Source organism: Dysidea avara, chromosome 5, assembly GCF_963678975.1.
Source record: "Dysidea avara chromosome 5, odDysAvar1.4, whole genome shotgun sequence".
Classification (NCBI taxonomy): Eukaryota; Metazoa; Porifera; class Demospongiae; order Dictyoceratida; family Dysideidae; genus Dysidea; species Dysidea avara.
The window spans coordinates 26,425,756-26,447,990 of NC_089276.1; the positions used below are offsets into that span (position 1 = coordinate 26,425,756).

The 22,235-nt window shown below is 39.4% G+C and overlaps 1 protein-coding gene and 1 long non-coding RNA gene across 5 annotated transcripts in view; one reads left to right on the top strand and one right to left on the bottom strand.

Moving 5' to 3' along the window:
• LOC136256902 (uncharacterized) overlaps positions 1–6,930 on the bottom strand; it is an 89,585-nt gene extending 82,655 nt beyond the window's left edge. For all 4 annotated transcript variants that reach the window (XR_010701721.1, XR_010701720.1, XR_010701719.1 and 1 more), the window contains exon 1: positions 5,307–6,930. This is a non-coding gene — a long non-coding RNA (uncharacterized lncRNA). The remainder of the gene's footprint in view (positions 1–5,306) is intronic.
• A 5,600-nt stretch (positions 6,931–12,530) lies between these two features.
• LOC136255145 (uncharacterized) lies at positions 12,531–19,857 on the top strand. Its single transcript, XM_066047865.1, has 4 exons — positions 12,531–12,718; positions 13,032–13,228; positions 18,644–18,713; positions 18,767–19,857. Exons 1-4 carry the CDS (start codon positions 12,565–12,567, stop codon positions 19,855–19,857), a joined length of 1,512 nt encoding a protein of 503 aa, XP_065903937.1. The 5' UTR covers positions 12,531–12,564.
• Positions 19,858–22,235: the final 2,378 nt, after the last annotated feature.

Sequence of the window (22,235 nt, forward strand, 5' to 3'; positions counted from 1 at the left end):
AGAATAACAAACGGACTAAGAAAACCCATTGGATCAAAAATGGCAGCAGTCACACGCAGTACCGTTCGTTTGTTGGATGGCAAGCCTCTTGCATGAGTCTGTAACTCCCCAAAGCAGAATCTAAATTCATCAGGCTCATGAAACCATTGAATTCCAAGTAGCTTGTCTGAATCAGGTTCTAATTCCTTCACCCTATCAAACTCCAATTTGGGTTTCTGATTATTCTGCTCTGATTTAATCATCGATAACAAAGAAGGAGAATTGGAATTCCATTTGCGCAAGTTAAAGCCACCATCTGACATCACTGATTTAGCTGTCTTGTATAACTTAAAGGAATTACCAATAGTATCAGCCCCAGCAATGAGATCATCAACATACAAGGACCGCTCTATACACTGGCACAGTTCAGGCTGACTGTCATGGTACTTATGAGTGTGGTGAGCAATTACAGCTCCTAGAATGGCTGGTGATGGTCGCAGCCCAAAAACTAAACGGGTAAATCTAAATTGAACAACTTCACTATCTTCACGGTGAGGGTCCTTGAACCAAAGAAAACGCAACATGTCTCTGTCAGACTCACTAATGCCAATCATGAGAAAGGCCTTCTCTATATCTGCAGTTAATGCTATTGGCACAAAATTCACCTAAATTGTCATTATTAAAATTTTTACCATTAACCTACCATCACAGCCATTTCTTGGCCGCCACCTTGGATTTCACATCTTTTTTCACCATAGCCTTTTTGAGGGCCGCACACTTTTTTTACAGCTTGGCTGTTTTGGATTAGATTTCACTTCTTTTTGTATTTGTATACCCCAAAGCCGGCCTATGGCCTGCTTTGGGACTTTTTAACCTATCTTTTTTTCTTTACCACAGGAAGAAGAAAAGATGAAGCAGATGTACCTTAAATATTTCTGATTTTATCAGTAAATGTACAAATTATTTATATAATACATAAATTTATTATAGAACTGTCCATGGTGGTTTCTGTGTAACTGAACACTCTTCAAGGCAACTTCTTCTAGCTGATCTCTCTACAGGGTGATTTGTTTGTAGCTGAACTATCAACAAGGTAACTTCTTCTAGCTGTTCTCTCTACAGGGTGATTTATTTGTAGCTGGATTCTGTACAGGTGATTTGTTTGCTGCTGAGCTCTTTACAGAATGGTTTCTTTGTAGCTGAACTCTCTACAAGGTAACTTCTTCTAATTGATCTCTCTACAGGGCGATTTGTTTGTAGCTGAACTCTCTACAGGTGATTTGTTTGCAGCTGAACTATCTAGATGATGGTTTCTTTGTAGCTGAACTCTCTACAAGGTATTTCTTCTAGCTGAACTCTCTACATGGTGGTTTCTTTGTAGCTGAACTCTCTACAAGGTAACTTCTAAATGAACTCTCTACAGGGAGATTTGTTTGCAGCTGAACTCTCTTCATGATGGTTTCTTTGTAGCTGAACTCTCTACAAGGTGACTTTTTCTAGCTGATCTTTCTACAGGGTGATTTGTTTGTAGCTGAATTCTGTACAGGTGATTTGTTTGCAGCTGAGCTCTTTACAGAATGGTTTCTTTGTAGCTGAACTCTCTACAAGGTAGCTTCTTCAAGCTGATGTCTCCACAAGGTCACTAGTTTGTAGCTGAACTTTCTACATGGTGGTTTCTTTGTAACTGAACTCTCTACAAGGTAACTTCTTCTAGCTGATCTCTCTACAGGGTGATTTGTTTGCAGCTGAGCTCTTAACAGAATGGTTTCTATGTAACTGAACTCTTTACAAGGCAACTTCTTCTAGCTGATGTCTCTACAAGGTCACTAGTTTGTAAACGAATTCTCTACATGATGGTTTCTTTGTAACTGAACTCTCTACAAGGAAACTTCTCCTAGCTGATCTCTCTACAGGGTGATTTGTTTGTAGCTGAACTATCAACAAGGCAACTTCTTCTAGCTGATCTCTCTACAGGGTGATTTGTTTGTAGCTGAATTCTGTACAGGTGATTTGTTTGCAGCTGAGCTCTTTACAGAATGGTTTCTATGTAGCTGAATTCTTTACAAGGTAACTTCTTCTAGCTGATGTCTCTACAGGGTCACTAGTTTGTAAATGAATTCTCTACATGGTGGTTTCTTTGTAACTGAACTCTCTACAAGGAAACTTCTCCTAGCTGATTTCTCTACAGGGAGATTTGTTTGTAGCTGAACTCTCTTCAGGTGATTTGTTTGCAGCTGAACTCTCTACATGATGGTTTCTTTGCAGCTGAACTCTCTACAAGGTAACTTCTTCTAGCTGATCTCTCTACAGGGCGATTTGTTTGTAGCTGAACTCTCTACATTGTGGTGTCTTTGTAGCTGAACTCTACAAGGTGATTTCTTCTTGCTGAATTATCTCTTTCTATAGTTGCATGAATTCCCTACAAGGTAACTTCTTCTAGCTGATCTCTCTACAGGGTGAATTATTTGTGGCTGATCTCTCTACAGGGTGACTTGTTTGTAGCTGATCTCTATACAGGTTACTTGTTTCTAACTGATCTCTTGAATTCTCTTCGGGTGACTGCTCTATTAAGATGACTGCTCTATTAGAGAATCTCGATCTCGCACTTACTACACCAAGTTGGATTACGTGTTATAACTCCGTAACTTTAAATCTGATTCTTCTACACCATTGAAGAGCCTTTCTAAGATGATAACTCCATCTGTACAGCGATTTTCAAAGCATTACCCCAAGCGGTTTACCTGGTAGGCGTGGCAAGCAGTCATTTTTTATTAGCTAATCTCGATTGCGTAATTGTTACACACTGTTGGTTTTTTCGTTGTATCTTCCTGGTTTTTAGCTCGATTTCTTTCAAACCACAAAAGGTTTGAGGTTCAATAGTTAACCTATTCACCCACCTATTTTCAGCTTCTTCCAATGCGCAGTTTACCCTGTAGGCGTGACAACATATTGGTGTTATTTTTCGTGAATAATCGCTCATAACTCTTTGCTTGCCTGTTTATCGTATTCCAGCCAAAGTTGGTACAGAGATGAGCCTTTATACCCCCCTTCTGTGTGCCAAATTTCAAGGCGATCGGATGTGGCGTTCGCGTTTTATAGCAGTTTTTGTAAGTGTGCGAAAAGAGGAAGAAAAATAAGAAAAAAAACGAAGAAACTAAGCCAATTTTTGAAGTCGCATATCTCGGGAACGCTTGAAGCGATTTCGCTCAAATTTGGAATGTGGAGTGCTGAAGGTGGAGGGAGTGTCCACAGCAAAAACCGTCTTGTTTCATTAAGGCAGCACAGAGCTACGGAGGTTCGAAAATTGCGTTTTCTTTCTTCCTGTCAATATACTCACGGGTGTTACGCGCCGGCTTCTTGGGCCGCACGACACACAACCGTGTGTCTTGATCAAATGACTACGAAATCGTACCATAACGTCAAAAAATAATCTGGGAATAAGGTTAGGCCCTGTTTGTAAGCAATCATTCAAAGATAATCCAGACTCCTTTGATTTGGCAGACCCATCATATACTATTCTGACCTTAGTAGTGCTCCGCCCCTTCCGTATAACAGGCTGGTGGGGCCAGGGGCGTAGCTAGCCAGACGGTGGTGGGGGGGCAGGCATCCCCCACAAAACACTCGACATTGTTCATAATTGCACAAAAGGCTAATGACCCAATGATGGGCTAGCCAACATACGGTGTTGTATTATTACAGCTTATGTAACTAGCTACATAACTACTGCATTACTGATTGCTACCAGTTATCACTTATCAATGGAAATATTTTCGTCGAGCATCGTCGCACGTGCCACAACTGTACTCCAACAAATTCGCCCACAATCCAGTAGAACTATATTGTGAATAGTTTAGTAGAAATACAATGTGTCACAGTTACTTACGTCAGCCACAGTCTGTGCTGCAGTCCTAGCACACTGGCATAGTATGACGAGCTCACTCACTTCAGCCGGCGAAATTGAAACGCCATGTATTGGCACGAAATCCCAACTCTATACCTTTCCTGTTAGCAGAATTTGTAAGCTTGTGACAGATCATCTGACTGACTGACAAAGTGAAAAAAAAATTTAACTGGCATGCCGGGCCACTACACTGTACGAAGATCCAGTGTGATTAAGTCGGGAAAATAAAGTTGGTCCATTTAACACTTTATCACCTCGTAGGTTTGTAGCATCATTGCATATCACTTGTCACTTTTGAGTTGCGACTCTTGCGAAGTCACTTTGAGCGGGTCATCTGTCTTTAGATTTGAAAAATGCAATATCACATGAGTAGTGTAGGCTAAATATAGAATTGTGTCTAATATTTTCGTTCGGTGAAGGCCTAGTGTCTATACGGGGGAATCCCTGGGGATTCGGGCATACCTTATTTTTAGCGCATCGTTTTATTAATTGCTTGTAACGCGCAAGAAATCATCGTATTATTATCACCATTCACAAACGAGTTGAATGTTGTGTGCACTCGCGTAGTAGCGCACAAACAATAATTTGGGATGCGTGTCAGTTACTGGAAAGCTTGTGACGGAAGTTTTTAAAAACATCACTTAGTGACGGGGGGGCAAATGCCTCCCCTTGCCCCCCCTTAGCTACGCCACTGGGTGGGGCATGTAATGAATAGAACCCTTCTCCTTGTTAGTTTGTTGCATGGGAATACTCTCAATTATACCCCTTTCTAACTGATCTTGTATAATGCAATCATTTTCATGAAGAATGTCAGGATTCTTAAGCAATCTTTTATGAAGTAATTTCAAACGACTAAAACAAGGATCACGATTATCAGAAAGCTTAACATGGTCCCCTATCCAAGGTAAGCCTACCTCATAGCGATTGCCCTTAAATTTCAACCCTTGTAGAAAAATGTCATCTGAAGGGGCATTCTCAATACATTCAATACCAAGAGTCTCAACTTCCCAAATTTCTTAAGAGCAGAAACAAGTTGGTCATCCTGGGATTCAGAAGAACTAGATTCATTAAAATAACTAATAGCAAGATTGGAATGAGTATGGGCCAATTCCTCAGTAACAGCAGTCGCAGCAGGTCCTGATATAAGCCAGCCCAATGTACTACAAACAGCTATAAGTCCTCTTTCAGTACGAATAATCTCCCCAGTCACAATGGACCAATAGAAGTCTGAGCCTACGAGAATGTCAATGTGGTTCTGACCTGGTGAGACCTGGCAATCAGCCAATTCGAGCACTAAGGTCAACAGGACTGGGTAGTGCAGAGCATATAGTTGGAAAGCTTAATGCATTAATACAATACAAGTTCTCACTCCCAGGTTTCCGCAAATACACTCTAACAACATCACAATTCTGTGTTTTAAACTTACTATCACTGAAGGTGTTGAGGTTGAGCTTCTCCTTTCTGATGGGTGATAGTCCAAGTCTTGTCTTCAATGAGTCTGTGATGTAGGAGCATTGGCTACCATTATCAAAGAGTATCCTCACATTCTCAATGCTGGTTTCACTTCCATTAGTAGCTTCAGCCCGTGCGGTCTGTAGTAAAACCAATTGCCTGCTCTTCACAGTGTTAATAGTATTAGCAGTGGTATCTTCAACTGGTGTAACCTGTTCCACATTATGGTCACGTTGGTTTGTTGTTTGTGGTTCACACAAGGACTGGTGGTGTCTACGACGACAATAACGACAGTTTCAGTGAGATTCACAGTCCCGAGCCCTATGATTAGACTTCAAACAAACAAAACATCTCCCCATTCTTATTAAGACTTCCTTACGATCTTTCACACTGACTACCTTCTTACATGAAGCTGAGTAATGTGCCTCACCACAATACACACATTTGACAGTGTAGTTATTAGTTACTAAAGAGTTAGCAGTAGGATTAAAGCCACCAACATGTGTCTTAGGGTGAACAACACTCTTCTGTGATAAGATTCTGGCCCCTTCACTAGTTTCCCTAGCTTCAACTTCTATAAGAATAGTGCTCATCAGGTGATTAATCTCCCAGGTTTCCTCTCGATTCTCTCTAGCCACTCTCAGACGTACTCCATCTGGTAGTTTGGACATGAGGACAGGAATGAGCACACTACCATACTGGGTAGTCTCAATGCCCAGGGATTTCAACCCACGTATGTGAACCATCATCTTGTCATATAACCGTCTCAAAGGCTGGGCACGATCTCCAATACAAGCAGGAAGTCTGAAGATTTCTTCCATATGGGTAGCAATAATCTGTTTAGTGTTGCCAAATCTCTTCTTCAATAATTCTATAGCTGATTCATAGTGGGCTTCTGTTAGACTGAGCCCTTGAATGGTTAAGGCAGCAGCACCCTCAAGCAAAGAATGCAGGTAATTGAACTTGTCAATTTTTGATATTTCGTTGTTGAACTGCAGACTTAAATGAATCCCAAAAGGATACCCACGCAGTGACATCACCTTTGAACTTAGCCAAACTCAATTTGGGTAGACGCGTTTTTGCAACAGCTCCAGGTGGTGACGCAACAACAACAGCTGGGGTGGTACTAACTGTGTGGGGTGCGGGGGTTTTACTCTTTTCACCACCTTTCATAACCCTTACGTAATATTAAGCTCAAAAGCATCCAGACTTCCTACTGTAGTTGTTGCTCTCTCTCTTCGACTTTAGGGCACGCATCTAGTAGTTGCCGCGAGTAGTCGACTTTAGGGGATGCATCCAGTAGTTGCCGCGAGTAGTAGACTTTAGGGGAAGCGTCCAGTAGTTGCCACGAGTAGTAGACTTTAGGGGAAGCGTCTAGTAGTGTTAGCGTTAGGGTTAGAGTTCAGCTTTGGTTTCTTCTTCACCTTTAGGGTTAGGTTCTTCTTACTATATACAGCTTATTTCGTTAGTCACATTTGTAAGATACAAAAGAAGGGAATCAATGGAGCTAGCAGCGGTAGCATAATCGGTAGCACACTGGACCATCACACTGGGATCCTGGCTTCTAATCCCCTTCAATACTGCACTTTTTTTTTTGCCTTTTTGGTTCACCGTTTTTTGTCTAAGTTCTGTAGGGTTATGAAATAGGGTGAAAAGAGTGATACCCGGGGTGCGGCAAATGGCGGTTGTAAGGCTACGTCAATTCGACGCTTATAGTCCATTATCTTGGCTACCACAGTTTCAGCATCATTTGCCTCTGTTTCAATTTCTTCCAATGAACACAGGTTCAAGATATCACGATTAAGGGTCTGTAATGTCTGTTCCTTAGCATTTAACTGTTGTCGTATCACGGTTAAACGGTCGATCTGTTCAGTGGTTAGTGGTTCTGTGGCCGCTAGTTTTTTTTTTTTTTTTTCTTTAGTTAGCTTCGTTACGACTCCACGGTGTGATCCTCTAACGGTCTTCAATCGATCCAAGTTTTCACTCATGCTTGCTCTCGATCTCTACGGCGTGAATGAATCTAAAAATAAAACTACGAGAATACACAGTTCAGTCTTATCAGTACTTCACCTCTACTGGTGCCGTTTAAATGCCCCGGCACAAAGGATTCTGCGTGTAGGGGGCTTCAGTGAGTTTCTTGCCCCACTTGGGCGCCACTTGTCACGAAATTGGTACTAATTGACAACCTCTCAAAGAAATGAACTGGAACAAGCCAACGATATTCACGCCACTTAGCACTTCAAACCACTCAAACGTGATAATCGCTTCAACTGATAACATAAACACACATGTGACAGCATTACACAATTCATTACATCATTGAATAAACCTAGCCTAACCTAATTACAAAACCAAAGATAAAATAAATATTACATTGATCTACAAAAATGGGACCACAACTACTTTATAGTTGAAGAACAGTCAAAATGGATGCTGAAACTGGGAGTTTGTAGGACCTTTCTTCACCGAGTTATGAGTTAAAGGATGAAACTTGGTCAATAATCGGTTGCTTAATTACACTACAACATAATCATCAGGAAAACAATGAAGTGTTTTAAAATTATATCAGTTTGTATTCACCTGAGCCTCCACCAAAACCAGTAATATCATAAAAGGTGAACATGTGTTCACTCCCAATGATTTTGTACTGGAACAAACATGTTTTCATGCTTGCACATCTGAATCATCCCTGCTCAATATCTTTAAAAAAAAACTCATTAGCTCTTATCAAAGCATGTTGTTGATAAACAATTCCAGCACTTGAAGGGCTTCACAGTGATACTAAATGTTTGGTAACATAACAAGAGTTATTAACAACAGGACTAGAACTGACTATAGAAATTAACAGATATAATTGTGACTGAATCCAAATTGCACATTAGAAATTTTGAGACAAGCAGTTTTAAAGATTTTAAGCCTAATATTATAACTTGTCAAGAGGTTAGTTTTCAAAATGGAGGCATAAGTCCAGACACGAGATTACAGGGCTACATGTGCTGGCTCCTTAGTGGCTGATGTGCAGCAAAAAAACCACATAGAAAATGTTTGTCCAACTATATGAGTCAATCCACCTGTGCACCACTGATTCTCATGAAGCCAGGTCCTTCACAAGACCAGAAACTGACATTTGAGTTTGCCACACTGTTGTAATATGACATAATACATGTGTGTATTACTGTGTAGCTTTGTAATCAGACAGGTTGCCTCTGTAAATCACCACATAATGTAGTTAAGGTTTTGAATTAGTTTTGTAATTGTATTCACATGCTTCTAGAAGTTTCTGGACCTGTACAGAACTTTTCTGTGGTTTTGTAGGTATAAAAGCAGTTGTAACTTTTAATACTTTAGAGTAGAATTGAGTAGCTGTACACTGTGTGACACTGTTTATTGAGTAGCTGATTAAAAGCTATTTTGTAGCAGACATCCCAACTCTCACGCATTAGGCGTGAGTCTCACTCTTTGGCTAGTAATCTCACGCTCTCACGCCTAACCCTCTGTTTCTCACTCTTTCAGCTTAGTTCTCACGCATTTCTCACGCCTGATCTGCTTAGTAATTAGCCCTGTGCTTAAAATTGGGCAGACCTGTGCTTATTTTTGGACTTAGAACATGCGACGACCTTTTTTTTTTGGTCTTCACTACCAAAAATCCTGGAGCTGCACTTGAATCTGGTCCACACTGCTGGTAGTGTTTGAGGTCTCACTCCTAAAATTGTTCAGAGGTTGGCATCTCTGTTGTAGTCAATTGTCAGGTTAATTTGCGAATCTGCTAACACACACCACCCACACCACCTGTTCAAACCAGCTTCAAGTAGTTTGAGTAATACTGAGGATCATAAGCAATAGACTGGTAGTGTGGCTATCCAGTGGTGGTGGTAGTTTGATTTTGCAATTTCGTAAAATATATAAGATTACTATAATACAATTCTTCGTAAGTTAATTAAGTAAGATACAGTAAGATATGGTACCACATCAAACCTCTGGATATAGATGGGAAATTTATAATTGCCTATGAAACTCAGACCAGATTTTTACTGACACTGAAGCCACACTGATGTCAGTACATTTTATTGAGCTATACACAAGTGCATTTTAATTTTTTTATAGCAAGAGTGAAATTGAGAGGACTATACAGTATCAAAACACATACATATTGTGTATTCCCTACTACAGATACTCTAATAGAGAAATAGATCATAGCACAACAATAGTATGGATTTAAAATGGCAGCATGAGTTGTTCTAAACATAAGAACCTTTCACACTACTGATGTTATACATTATTAGTAATACAAACTATCTCCACTGACTATACCTCTGGCTTAGCACTGCTTCAGTAGAGGACTGCTCAGTTCAGTTCTTTTCCTTCAGTTACTAAAATGTTTTGATTGTGGGTTGCATCTCCATAGTTACAGCAGTTTAGATTGTGGGTTTAGTTATCAGCACGTGGTCTAGTCTGGCGCGCCCGCCCCTTCGCATAAAGTAAGGGTCTGGTGAAATATAGTCTCGCGGCGCCCTACCCTAAAAAGAGGGTCTGGTGAAACTGTGTACAAAAAGTTTGGCGCTGCCGTATGGCACGCCATCTGTAACAAAAATAGGCTGTTAAATCAGGCCTTTTTTAAGCAAATCCGGCTCAATTTAAGACAATCCGGCTAGACTTAAGAGCTGCAAGCTTAGGCCACTCCAAGTCATACCTTAGTTTCTGGTCACTGCCTAACCCAAAAAAGGATGCGGGCGGGCGGATGATCAGGACTTCAGGACTATGGACGTACATATACACCAGTATGTATACTGTGATGACACACTGTATAGTATTATTATTTGCTCATTCTTGCTGGTTTAGTTTATTAACCAATATTCTTACGGCATAAGTAATTATGCTTCTGCAAAAATGCACTAAGAAAATTGTTGATGGCTATAGCTACGCAGGGGTAGTCTCGCGTAGCCAGACCCTATTTCTCCTCACGGCGCTTATCGATTGGAAATTATAAGCGCCTGCTCCGAAAGGGTCTGGGGACTCTACAATAGAAAAGTTCTGCCAGCAAATCACCTCTGGATGGGTGAGCGTTGATTGGCCCTAGACCACTTTCAATAGATGTGTGGATGACCACAGTTGGCTTCATCCTCAGCTAAAGGCAAGGCTTCAGCCTTATTCCTTATTCCTTTCTTATTCCTTGGTTGTAGAGTCTGAACAGGCTGAAGCCTTGCCTTTAGCTGAGGATGAAGCCAACTGTGGTCATCCACACATCTATTGAAAGTGGTCTAGGGCCAATCAACGCTCACCCATCCAGAGGTGATTTGCTGGCAGAACTTTTCTATTGTAGAGTCCCCAGACCCTTTCGGAGCAGGCGCTTATAATTAGTTCCAATCGATAAGCGCCGTGCGGAGAAATAGGGTCTGGCTACGCGAGACTAACGCAGGGGTGGATCCAACTTCAGCCTAGCTGTAAGTTGAAGAAAAAAAAAAGGTCATCACCTATACTGAAAATAGCTACTCCTCACCATAGATGCCCTCACCAACTATATTTCCTTATTTATAACTAGATACATAGCTTCCTACACTGCTCATCAAAAGACTACTGTGACTGCTCTATTAGAGTATCTCGATTTGACTGCTCTATTAGAGTATCTCGAGTAAGAGAGGCTTTTTCAAAAGGGGGGTTCCATGGAACCCTTTGGACCCCCCTGGATCCGTCCCTGCTACGCTACTACAACTGAGCACAACAATGTATAGTTCAACACAACAATGTATAATTCAATTAAGCACAGCGGTCTCCTCATTTATAGTTACTTTTGCTTTCCAAGTGAAACGTCTCATTAGCTATGTCAGCAAAGTAAGCTGATCCACATTGAAATAATTATAGCTATGCACATCAGAAACTCTTCATTCAAATCTGAAGTCTTAGCCCACTATACATGTTTCTAGCTATTTATAATCAAGTACAAAACTAGTCAGAAACGTTTTAGTAGTGCGGTAGAGTTAAGGGTATTATAGTGTGAGTGCTGCATTAGCTAGACTCCTTGACTGTTTTATTAGAGTATCTCGCGTGATCGATCTTTTGCAATATTTAAAAAATCAGTGTCCTTGGTTTCTACTGGCACTTAAGCGCCTGTAATATTAATAATAGTCCTCATAAACTAGGGTTCCACGTTTTCCATGCGGGCGGGTGACCAGAAACTAAGGTTTGACTTGGTGTGGCCTTATCTTGGACCCTATCATCTCGGGCCCTATTTAAGCCTTATCTCGGGCCCTATAGAGCGTATTCACGTGATGTCACAAACGTGGCGTTTATTTGAAACAAGTGCGGCGTTTATTTAAGACGTGTGGATAGAAGCCCAATGGTGCTATACAAAAAAATTGCATTTTCCTTCTTTCTACTATACCTGGAACAGGAGCAGCCAATTCGCGACTATGAGGTAACCACCTGTGAATGTGTAATAACATACTAGAAGCATGACCTCGTAGCTAGTCTACTTCCTGGTATCGCAGCGGAATGTTTCGTCTTGTGTAGGGACATGGCACACTTCATGGCCATTATTTCAGAAACTATACTAACTACGCTCTTGTGCTTCTAGTTCCTAATTCTCCATTGATAGGCGACTACTGTACTGCTACTAGGAAGTTGTTCGGTGTATTCGTGGTGGTGGAAAAACGCGAGGTAAAACTTGCGTAGTTTTGGCCTGTGTTTTGTTGACACTAAAAGCAGAGAGAAAACCAATTCATGGCAGTATGGTAGTAGTATTTTAATGGTTAATGATGTACTAGAAGCACATTGGCTTAGTTGGTCTACTTTCTGAAATTTTCACCAGAGAACGCGCCATGTCCTAGACGCGTAGGAAAACAGATGGGGCGTTCTATTACGATATCAGAAAGTAGACTAGCTACGAGGTTGTGCATCTAGTATGTTATTACCCACCTGTAGGTGATTACTACATAGCCACGAATTGGCCGTTCGTGTACCAGGTCAGGAGGAAAGAATGAAAACGTGATATTTTTCTATTGCGGCATTGGGGCTTTTACCACACGTATTTTAAGCGCCTCGCTTGTAATTTCTTCGTGAATACGCTCTATTAATTAAGTTATCTTGGGCCCTATTTATGTCTTATCTCGGGTTCAATTTAAGAACTCTATTGTTGGCTCGCCCACACCTCTTGCTGATAGCTCTATTTAGTGCATCGCTTTGTGTGGAGTGTTTGCTTTACTTGACTTCAGGGTGTACACGCGGTTCTGTGGAATATGAATGTAGAAGAGTCCGGAAGTGCGACCGCGTCTAGTACTACCTCAAGCGACTTATTTGATATTCTTTTTGAATACGAAGGTTCCATTCAGCCCCTATCTGTCAGTCGTGAAAACGTGATACCATCTGTAGAAAAGGAGCTAGCCAAATTAGGTATGTAGCAAACTGTTGCACTGGTATAGTAAGTTAAGTAAACTGGCGGATTTTAAAACTATATAAATTATACATGTAATTGTGTATCAGGGCACTGCTGAAAACTGTATTTTTATAGCTACTGAGCATACTGAGTCATTTAAAAGGGGTCTCTTAGCTACAGTCAGTCCTAATTAGTGCCTACGTATGTTGATGTATTGTGTGCAGAAATTGATGTGATTACAATTCATAGTCAGCTGTGCACAATGCATATAAATCACACTAGCTACTGGAGGTTATAATGTGTAATTCCGTTTGTGCTGTACATGTATAGGTCATGATATCACAGTTCGTGAAGTAGCCATAAGAGATGAAAGCAAGAAGCGAACAGCTGCCCTACAACGATGGTCTACTAAGTGGCACCGTTTCGTGGATACAACTGGGATTGAAATAGCTGATGGAGATAATGTAACTATCAGAGAGCATGTTTGTAAAGCTGTGGCTACTGGTGAGCAGCAATCAAAAGATGAGGTTAGGCTTTTGTTTTTGGTATCTCATATTGAAATTAGCCATTGGGATTGTGAACCTAATAAAATTTACTGATTTTAGTGAAATTCCACATATCTACCGACATGGTAAGTTCAAAAACGTATAAGAAACCCACTAAAAGTTGGCTTAGGAAACACAGTGTCTGTTTATATAGGCCTACAGAAACTAGAACAAAGCTATTCTAAACTAAGTTACTCACACGGCACTTTCTCGAAGCAGCTCTCCTTAACTTTTGTCTTTAAACTGAATGGCCCGCTCAAGGGCAACAACTCTTCATACAATTCCCTCGAATTACAGAAGTACTATTCATGTACACAATGTTCCAGACCGTTTTTTGTGTTTAGACTAATTAGTTTAAGGTGAATTCCCATAGTCTTGGTAACAGGTGAATCCCACAATACATTACGCATTGGGCAAAATGACGAACCGGGTTCAGAAACTGTGCTGGGCCCACGTATCCGCTGCAGCTACAGTCTTGAAAATAAGGTGGAGTATTCCTTAGAGGCATGTGAGTAATTAACAGGCCGTTTTTTGTTGGTATCACTACGTAATGTTGTGGGCGCTTCAAAAATGCACAAAAATCACTGTGTTTTTACACCATTTTAAGCATTTTACATACTTTTGGGGGTGTGTCCCTTTCAATATTAATGTATTGATTCTTAACCAAATAAATTCAATATGTAACAGTTGGCTCTAGTAGAAAGTAACATGGGACAGTGTGAATGGGATGCATCATACGGCCTAATGTATTTCGCGGACTGGACTCGCACACTGAACTGGAAACAGTTTTTAAACAATAATCCAGACATTATCCATATCTTGCAACACTGGAGACACCACTATCGAGCTACAACTGCTGATACTGCTCTTTCTTACAAGTCAACAAACTAGCGCGTGCACTAATTAATTAGAATACACTTACGATACACGAGTACTAGCAGTGATAAAACGTGATAGAGGCCATTGTTGTAGCTTAGATGTTTTTCCATTGTTGCTCCAGTACTTAGCACTAGTGTTAGGGCTGTAGTGATGAGCCAGTTTATTTGCATAGCCCCATCACCTCGCTGGGCGGTGCCATCTACAGCTACCCTGCTAAGAATTGTTACTGGCTCATCTCTACAACCCTAGCACTAGTGCCAAAACAATAAAGGAAAACACCTACACTACAACAATATCCTCTATCACGCTTTATCACTGCCAGTACTTGTGTATCGTAAGTGTATTCTAATTAATTAGTGCATGCAATAGTTTGTTAACTTGTAAGGAAGAGCAGTATCAGCAGTTGTAGCTCGATAGTGGGGTCTCCAGTGTTGCAAGAGATGGATAATGTCTGGATTATTGTTTAAAAGCTGTTTCCAGCTCAGTTCGTGAGTCCAGTCCGCGAGTCCAGTCCGTGAGTCCAGTCTGCGAAATACATTAGGCCGCATCATACATTTACTGAATATATCTACTACTGTTACCAAGAGTTTATAATAATATGGCAAAGGGTATCTAATGCCATATGGTCCTATGGTTGCTCAGAAGTTAAGTGCTTTCTTTCCATGTAATACATAGACTTTAAATTAAGAATATTTGTAGACTTATATCCATTTAAACCAGCAAATTGAGCACAGATGATCTCAAACACTAGGGCATGCATTTAACTTAGCCAGCAAGAGCAGCACTGTTGTATTAAAGAGCTGATATCCTCAAGAGAAGCACATCTATCAACAAAAGGTGGAGTACTGTTTGGAATTTTCAATTACATTGCCATGTTAACATGAAACACCTGCCTTTTGAGTGGTGTTGTAGTTGAATAGAAATATACTAGCCATGGCCAGTTTCTATGTTTAGTGGAAAGGAAGTTGTTTAACTTATGGAAAATCATCTTATATGTGCATGCATGGGCAATGAAAAGATGAAAAGAACAAGGCATATGGCTAATTGGGGTTCAAAATTATACTTGTAAGATTAACTAAAGCTGATATAAATCGAAATACTCTAATAGAACAGTCAACTACTCTGATATTGAAGAAGTTACCAGTGTGTAAGCTACCTATTCTTTTTTGGTATTTCACCATTGTACCAAATATCCTGCCATATACTAAGCACTTAAGGTGGCACCGAATCAGTTAAGTTTAGCTGCACAATACTGCGTTATAGCTGAACTAAACTTTACTTAGGAATATCCTAGCATGGTGTTTCTTACCTCACTGAACAATTCTATGCTTTCCTTTTGAAGTAAACTGACATGAAAGCTGCTGAAAATGCTCCCCTGGATGTTGTGGTTGTTCATACAAATCACCCAACGTAACGTTCTCTAAAAATCGAAGCATAATTTTATTTAGATATGGTTTATTGATGTGTATGTCAAATTTTGATAGTCTATGGTACTTAAATTTGAAGATATTGAGCAAAAAGGAGGCCCACGAAGACAAGTATGGACACCACACTCAAGATCCTACATTAAAAAAAGCCAGAGATCACACGACATTGTGCGTGCTGTTCATAGAAAGCCATAGTAGATGGTACTGAGTCTTATTATGGCATATTCATAGTTTAGTTTTCTTTCTAATGTCAAATTTATTCATCACTACTAGTACCAGTGTGAAGAAGTCTAACAGTGCTTAGGCAATTTGGTAAGTGTATAATAGCAGAGGTGTGCTAATCCTGCGTTCCCTCAACAACTGTGAATTCATTATGTTGAGAAAGTAAGATACTATGAATCATAAATTAATGTTACAGGAGAACAAGAAGTGCTATGATATTGTGTCTCTCTAATTTTTTGTGCGAAGTGAAACCTGGGAGTAACTAGTTCTGGTAACATGGACCTTAGGTAAAATAACCTCAGTTGAGGGTATATTTTTCTTTCCAAAACTTGTGATCATACTTGGTTCTATGAATTAATAGGTGAGAGCTGTCAGCTAGGGTCCAAACAACGAAGTCACACCATTTACGATTCATGATGTGCATCTGTCCTTGCACTTAGTAAAAGTAATTGTGTTTTTGGCTTCAGTTTGTATCCACCATTGATGGCCTTGAGAAAAAAAACCGGGTTTGCTGGAACACACATCTTTGACAGACACAAGAGTAGGACACTTGATCTCAAGAACACCATGTGGATTGGCAGCACTTTGATCATACACCAACCCATCTGGTGTGTGGAACTTTATTCACCAACCCATCATCAATTGTCTCCATTGCCTAAAACAAGCCATTCGGTAGCATTAAAAGTGATCCTACAGAGAAATAATATGGTAAATGTGTAGTATTTTGGTTGTTCAGTTGTGGCCTAAGGCATACAGCTAGCTATAAACATGTGACTGTTCTATTAGGGTGACTGCTATATTAGAGTATCTCGAGGCAGCCTGCAAGGTGTGTGCTTGCCCCAAAAGGGGCATGGTTTCGATCGATTATAGAGTATGTCGAGTCAGCCTTCCAAGTTGAAGGTGTGTGGTCACTGAAATACAGCTAGTGCAAAAGGGGTGTGTCATCGTTGTTTCAATCGATAGATCAATAATGCGTAGAATGAAGAATGGGTATGATCTTGTGACCTATTGTGAAGCTATCTAGTACCAGTACCTCCGTACAGTACCCTCCATCATAGATTGTATCAGTAAGGGATATAATCTATTCCTCCGTATAGCAGCATAGTCTAAGCGCCTTAAAAAATCTTATGGCACCTATTATGCTGCTTTAAAAAGGTGTTGATACGGAAAATTAAAAATTAACGTATCAATATGGTTTCGTTGGTTGAAGAAGACAAGCAGCCTGATTGAAGATAAAAAGAAAAGACAAGACACAGAGGGCACACAATCATCAGAACCCCAAAAGGCACATACATCCCACTGGTGAGTTTGTTATTGTGGCATAAAATGGTGGCCTTGCACTGCTTCGGTTGGCCTGTAGCCTTGTGACTGTGGTCAGTGAGGCAGTGAGGCTAAAATTCGAGTTTTGGCAATTTAAAAAAAAATTTTTATATCCAGCTACCTGTAAGTGTTATGTTGTGTTTAATGCTGTTTTATGTATTATATGGACTAGTACTGTTCTGTAAAGGTGATTTTCATCTCGTAAGATATCTCTAGGATGATTTTTAAAGGCAGAATTTTGGGCAGCACACAAAAATTTCACCTGGATTCCTACTTAAACAGTACAACTGTACCGTTTGATATCTGTTCATTAATACTTCTTGAAAATCTATTCTGAAAACAACTACTGTCAAATGGTTTAATAATGTAGTGGGTATTTTTTTTCTTTTTCACAGACATATATGACCATATTTTACATAATAAATAAAACATTGAAATAAAACATATTTTTAGTTGTAGCTATAAACTTGATGCCTAAAGGTTGAAATACTTCCTCTTGCAAGTAAAATAGTAATTATGATGAATTTCTTAGCATTTATAAAGTTAACAAGGCTGCAGCATCTGAGAGCTGCTTGTTTTTGTTAGCTTTACCAGTTAGGTAGCACCCTTACTTCCATGGTACATTTATCTAAATCTCCCTATTTTAGCATCAATTTAAGTGAAACAATCTGATTTTGGTCCCATCACCATATGCCCAATTACATAATTACTGTAGTTTTTGGCTGCGACTAACTCCTTTTTAGCTCCTGGACACACTGACAATATAAATGATGCGGCTTAAAGTTGAACTTCAAGGGATTTGGGAGTGCAAACCTATCACTTGTATAACATACTTAAATATATTCTTTAACAGTTGTTTTAATGAAGGTTCAGTTCAGTGTGTAATGTGGTACATGCACAAAGAAGTTTGGCTTAAATTTTATTTCTGACGTAATTTTGTCTCATTGTAAATGCTTGTAAGATACTTCATTATATAGTGCATGTACTTTTTTACAGTGCATACATGTAATCAGCTAGCTAAATTTTTTATTGTTGATTTCCCATTTGGGAACAGAAGTCTTCTTGGTATTCCCAATATCAGACAAACTGCTATTGTGTGTGTGTTCATAACTGACCTTAAAGTCCATTACTACATCTAGTTTGTCTATGGTGAGCTAAAAGAGTTGATTTCAAGGGAAATCCTACTTATTTGCTTATACAAGGGAAGGGGTTGTACTTATTTGGATGTAAAAATGATATTGGACTTTCATTCCAGTAGTCCATTCCCGTACACTCTTGTTGCTAAAGTCTTTGTACACAAGAATTAGATATCCAGTTTTCTAAATGACATGGGCAACTGCGTCCATCACTATTGGAGTGACATAATTTTTGGACATTCTTTGGTTGAATGTATTGAGTCTTGCCAGTTAAGTGGCGTTCAAGAATTTGCAGCCCACTGTTAAATGCTGAATACATTTTTATGGGTATCCACAGCATCCAGCTTTTAATTAGTACTGTTTACATTTTAAGAACTGGTATATTAATGCATCATTTTTCATTATTGTTGCAGGATTATAGATCAATACTTGACATATCTACACAAGACAGCGGTGTTGATCTGAACTCCATTCTATTGCAAGGTTACTTTTTGCGATGATGTAGCACTTTAGTTATCTATATATTTCTCCATTAGCTGAGAAAGATCAGAAAGAATTTATTCAATCACTGAACACCAAGCTATTTTTTAAACCACATGATGTCAACAGAAGTACCATCTTACAAGATGTTTTTGCTTTGTTTGGGATTGAAGAAGTGTTGCACCACTACCCACTCAAGATACACTTTGTCGGTGAAAAAGCCGTAGACACTGGTGGTGTATGTCATGATATGCTTGCTGAGTTTTGGCAAGCAGCCTATGTTGAATATTTTGAAGGCTCGAATTTGTTAGTGCCCTCGGTGAATGCTCAAACAGACATGACAGCTTTGCATCTCATTGGAACTATTTTGTCTCATGGCTATATATTTTGTGGTGTATTACCAACACGGCTTGCCTTCCCAACTTTGTATGCTAGCCTTGTGGGTGTCAGTGTTAAACTACCTAGAAGTATCCTTTTTGGTTCATTTATTGATTATCTAACAACTGTGGAGCAAAACACTGTAAAGAGGTGCTTAGGTATAAAATCTAGTGCATTTTCAATTGACTTGCAAACCCAGCTGATTGCTATACTTGACCGATTTGGGTCAAGGAAGGTTCCTAAACCAAACACTTTGAGACAGTTACTGATTAGCGCTGCTGAGTATGAATTTCTACAGAAGCCTCTGGCTGCAATTTCTTGTGTTAATGCTGGTATACCAAAACAGGAAGTACAGTTTTGGTCCAAGTATTCTGCTGATGACCTCTACACCATTTTTCAATGCCTCACTGCTTCACCTAGCAAAGTCCTGAACCTTATTGAAGAGCCTGTTCTGTTGAATCCACGAGAAAAGAAAGTTTTTGAATATTTACAACAGTTTATTGGAAACACATCCACTGAAGATGTTGGTAATTTCCTTCAATTTGTTACTGGAAGTAGTGTGTGTCCTACAAGGAAGATCCAGATTACATTTAACAGCCTTTCTGGTTACGCTCGTCGCCCTGTTGCACATACATGTGGATTTACCCTTGAGATTTCGACTGATTACAGTAACTACCTACAATTTTCTGAGGAAATGAAGGCTGTTTTGACCAATAAAAATAGCTGGAGCGCAATAACCGTTGCAAACAAGGCCGACACTCTTAACTAGCTATAGTTCTTTTACACTATGTGCTATTGTGTGTATTGATTTACAGACTTTATTTAAATGTCTGAATTTAGCTATATTGTTATTAGTGCTTTACAGTGACCAGCACTGAAGGTCTGACAGCAACATGTGTTGCAGCCTTAGGATTACCTAACCTAATTTCAAGGACTTAGACTTAGTGACTTATAGCTGAAAAGGTGTAACAGAAAAGGGGCCAAAGTAAGGAATAAAAATCCCTCCAACCCCAGGATTCGAACAGCAGGTCACCCAATGTCTATTATGTTTATATAGCATGCTATATGACCTTAGTCGTTTTTGATAACACATGACAAAATCTACCATTAAAACAAGCGACTGCTCTATTTGATTAAATGCTTTCTTGGTTCTAACTAACGTGATGCATTACATAATAATGTGTATTGCAGAAAGAATAACTGCAGCTATGATTATGATTAATTACAGGTAAAGGCACAGCCAGTATACCCAATCAAAAATACTTATACGAATAATACGATGAAAAAGCACAACTACAGGGAAAGAGGCAAGTCGTCATCATCACCTTGCAGAGCTCTCAAAATCAGTCTAGCATTAATTGTCCATATCAACATACAGAAAGTTGTTGAAGTAAGTTTTTTCTCTTCACTTTAGGTGAGATACTACACAGGTAGTGGTATGGAATGAACATGAGACAGCAGTTAGCAGTTAAGCACTGCCACGTAGGAAAACAAAATTGCTACATGGATCCAACCAGTCAGACACAATATATGACATTTTAAAGTTTGCAGCTTTCCCCATACATTGTCTATGTGGGGGGCAACAGTTGCCCCTTCTGGACAATCACATAGACAATGTAAGGGGAAACCACCGATTTCAAAACCTCATATCTCAATCCCACAAATTATCCATGTGTTTCCCAGAAGGGGGCAGCTGTTGCCCCTTCCCATAGATAAATGTATGAAAGAACTACAGATGTATTATATCTCATGACCTACTGTACATAAATTATAGCTATAACTATATGCTATCCTTTAAAATTTGGAGATGTTACTATAGACATTCAGGTTGCTAGGAGCAACTTTTGTTATTATGACATTCATCCATTAGTGTCTGGTTGGTTGGACTTCTTATATGCTATCCTTTTGAAATTTGGAAATATTACTTTAGACATTCATTTCATGTCTACAAAATAATGTAAATTCAGGTTGCTAGAGGCAACAGTTTAAAATTCCTTATTAACTTTACATGGCTAGAAGTCCAACCAATCTTGCTCTTATATTGTTTTATAGTGTACTCATGCTACAAGGTGAGAGGAAGAAGGAACTCATATGAGGTTTTGAGTTATGAGTGTATACAGTTATAGAGTGTATACAATTATGAGAGGAAGAAGGAACTCATATGTTGCCCATTTCAGTTATGAGTGTATACATTTTTTGACAGCATATATTGTATACTGCATGTTTTCAACTTCATTTCACTGTTACTGTTAGGCTTGCGCCAATTATGCCAGCATAATTTTGAGCATAATAGGTTAGCAAAAGCATCAAGCATTATGCCAGCATAATAGGATGGTTTTCAAGAATTTTAATTAAAATGTGCAATGCATGTGCCAAAAATATTGCCGGCATCCTGCTCCTTGGCTTACAGGTGACCAACTTAGGGGGTTTGGCTAATAATGCTTTATCAATATCTATAAATAGGCCTGTGTCAGCATAATAAAAGCATAAAACAGTAGGTTTAAGTACTATGCCAGTATAATGCTGGTGAATATTTCGAAGTATGAAGTTTAATTCCTTGAATATAGATCTATACTCCCTAATAAAGCAGTCAGTGGAAAATGCGGGCTACAGTATAGAGCACCCAGATGCTCGGTGCTCTCTAATAAAACAGTCACTTTATAGTAAAACACTCTAACAGAGCATTCACTGATTAAAATGTTCCAAGATTATTGTAAGAAAGATTGTTAATCTAGGAGCATAGTGAAAACATAATGGGATCACTGAAAGAGCATAATAGGTGAAAATTTTGGGAAATTCCTGAAACAGTTTGGGCAAACTTTTGAGCTCAGGTCTATATAAAATTTAATAGTAGAGCTAATGATTCTAAAGTCACACAATTTAACAGCAGCATCTACACAGGTTTATTTGCTTTTAAAGCTTCCTTTGTGCAATATTATCATACTTATATCTATACAAAATTAATGGTGACTGGAGCTCAAAATAGGTTTAAGCAGCCTTTGTGGTGTATATAGCCTTATGCGGCCAGACGGCTTTTTTGCCATTGAGAAGGGTTCTGGATCCCATGCACACACATCTTGAAGCTACCTGTCTAATACAGAAGAGTTCTTAGCTACTAGCCACGGCTTGCATATAATTATGCTAATG

Excerpts from the sequence above, each read along its gene's own strand:
- LOC136255145 (XM_066047865.1), top strand. The coding sequence starts at position 12,565 with ATGAATGTAGAAGAGTCCGGAAGTGCGACCGCGTCTAGTACTACCTCA. Across the intron at positions 12,719-13,031 it reads AAAGGAGCTAGCCAAATTAG|GTCATGATATCACAGTTCGT; the intron begins GTATGTAGCAAA and ends GTACATGTATAG. Across the intron at positions 18,714-18,766 it reads GAACTCCATTCTATTGCAAG|CTGAGAAAGATCAGAAAGAA; the intron begins GTTACTTTTTGC and ends TTTCTCCATTAG.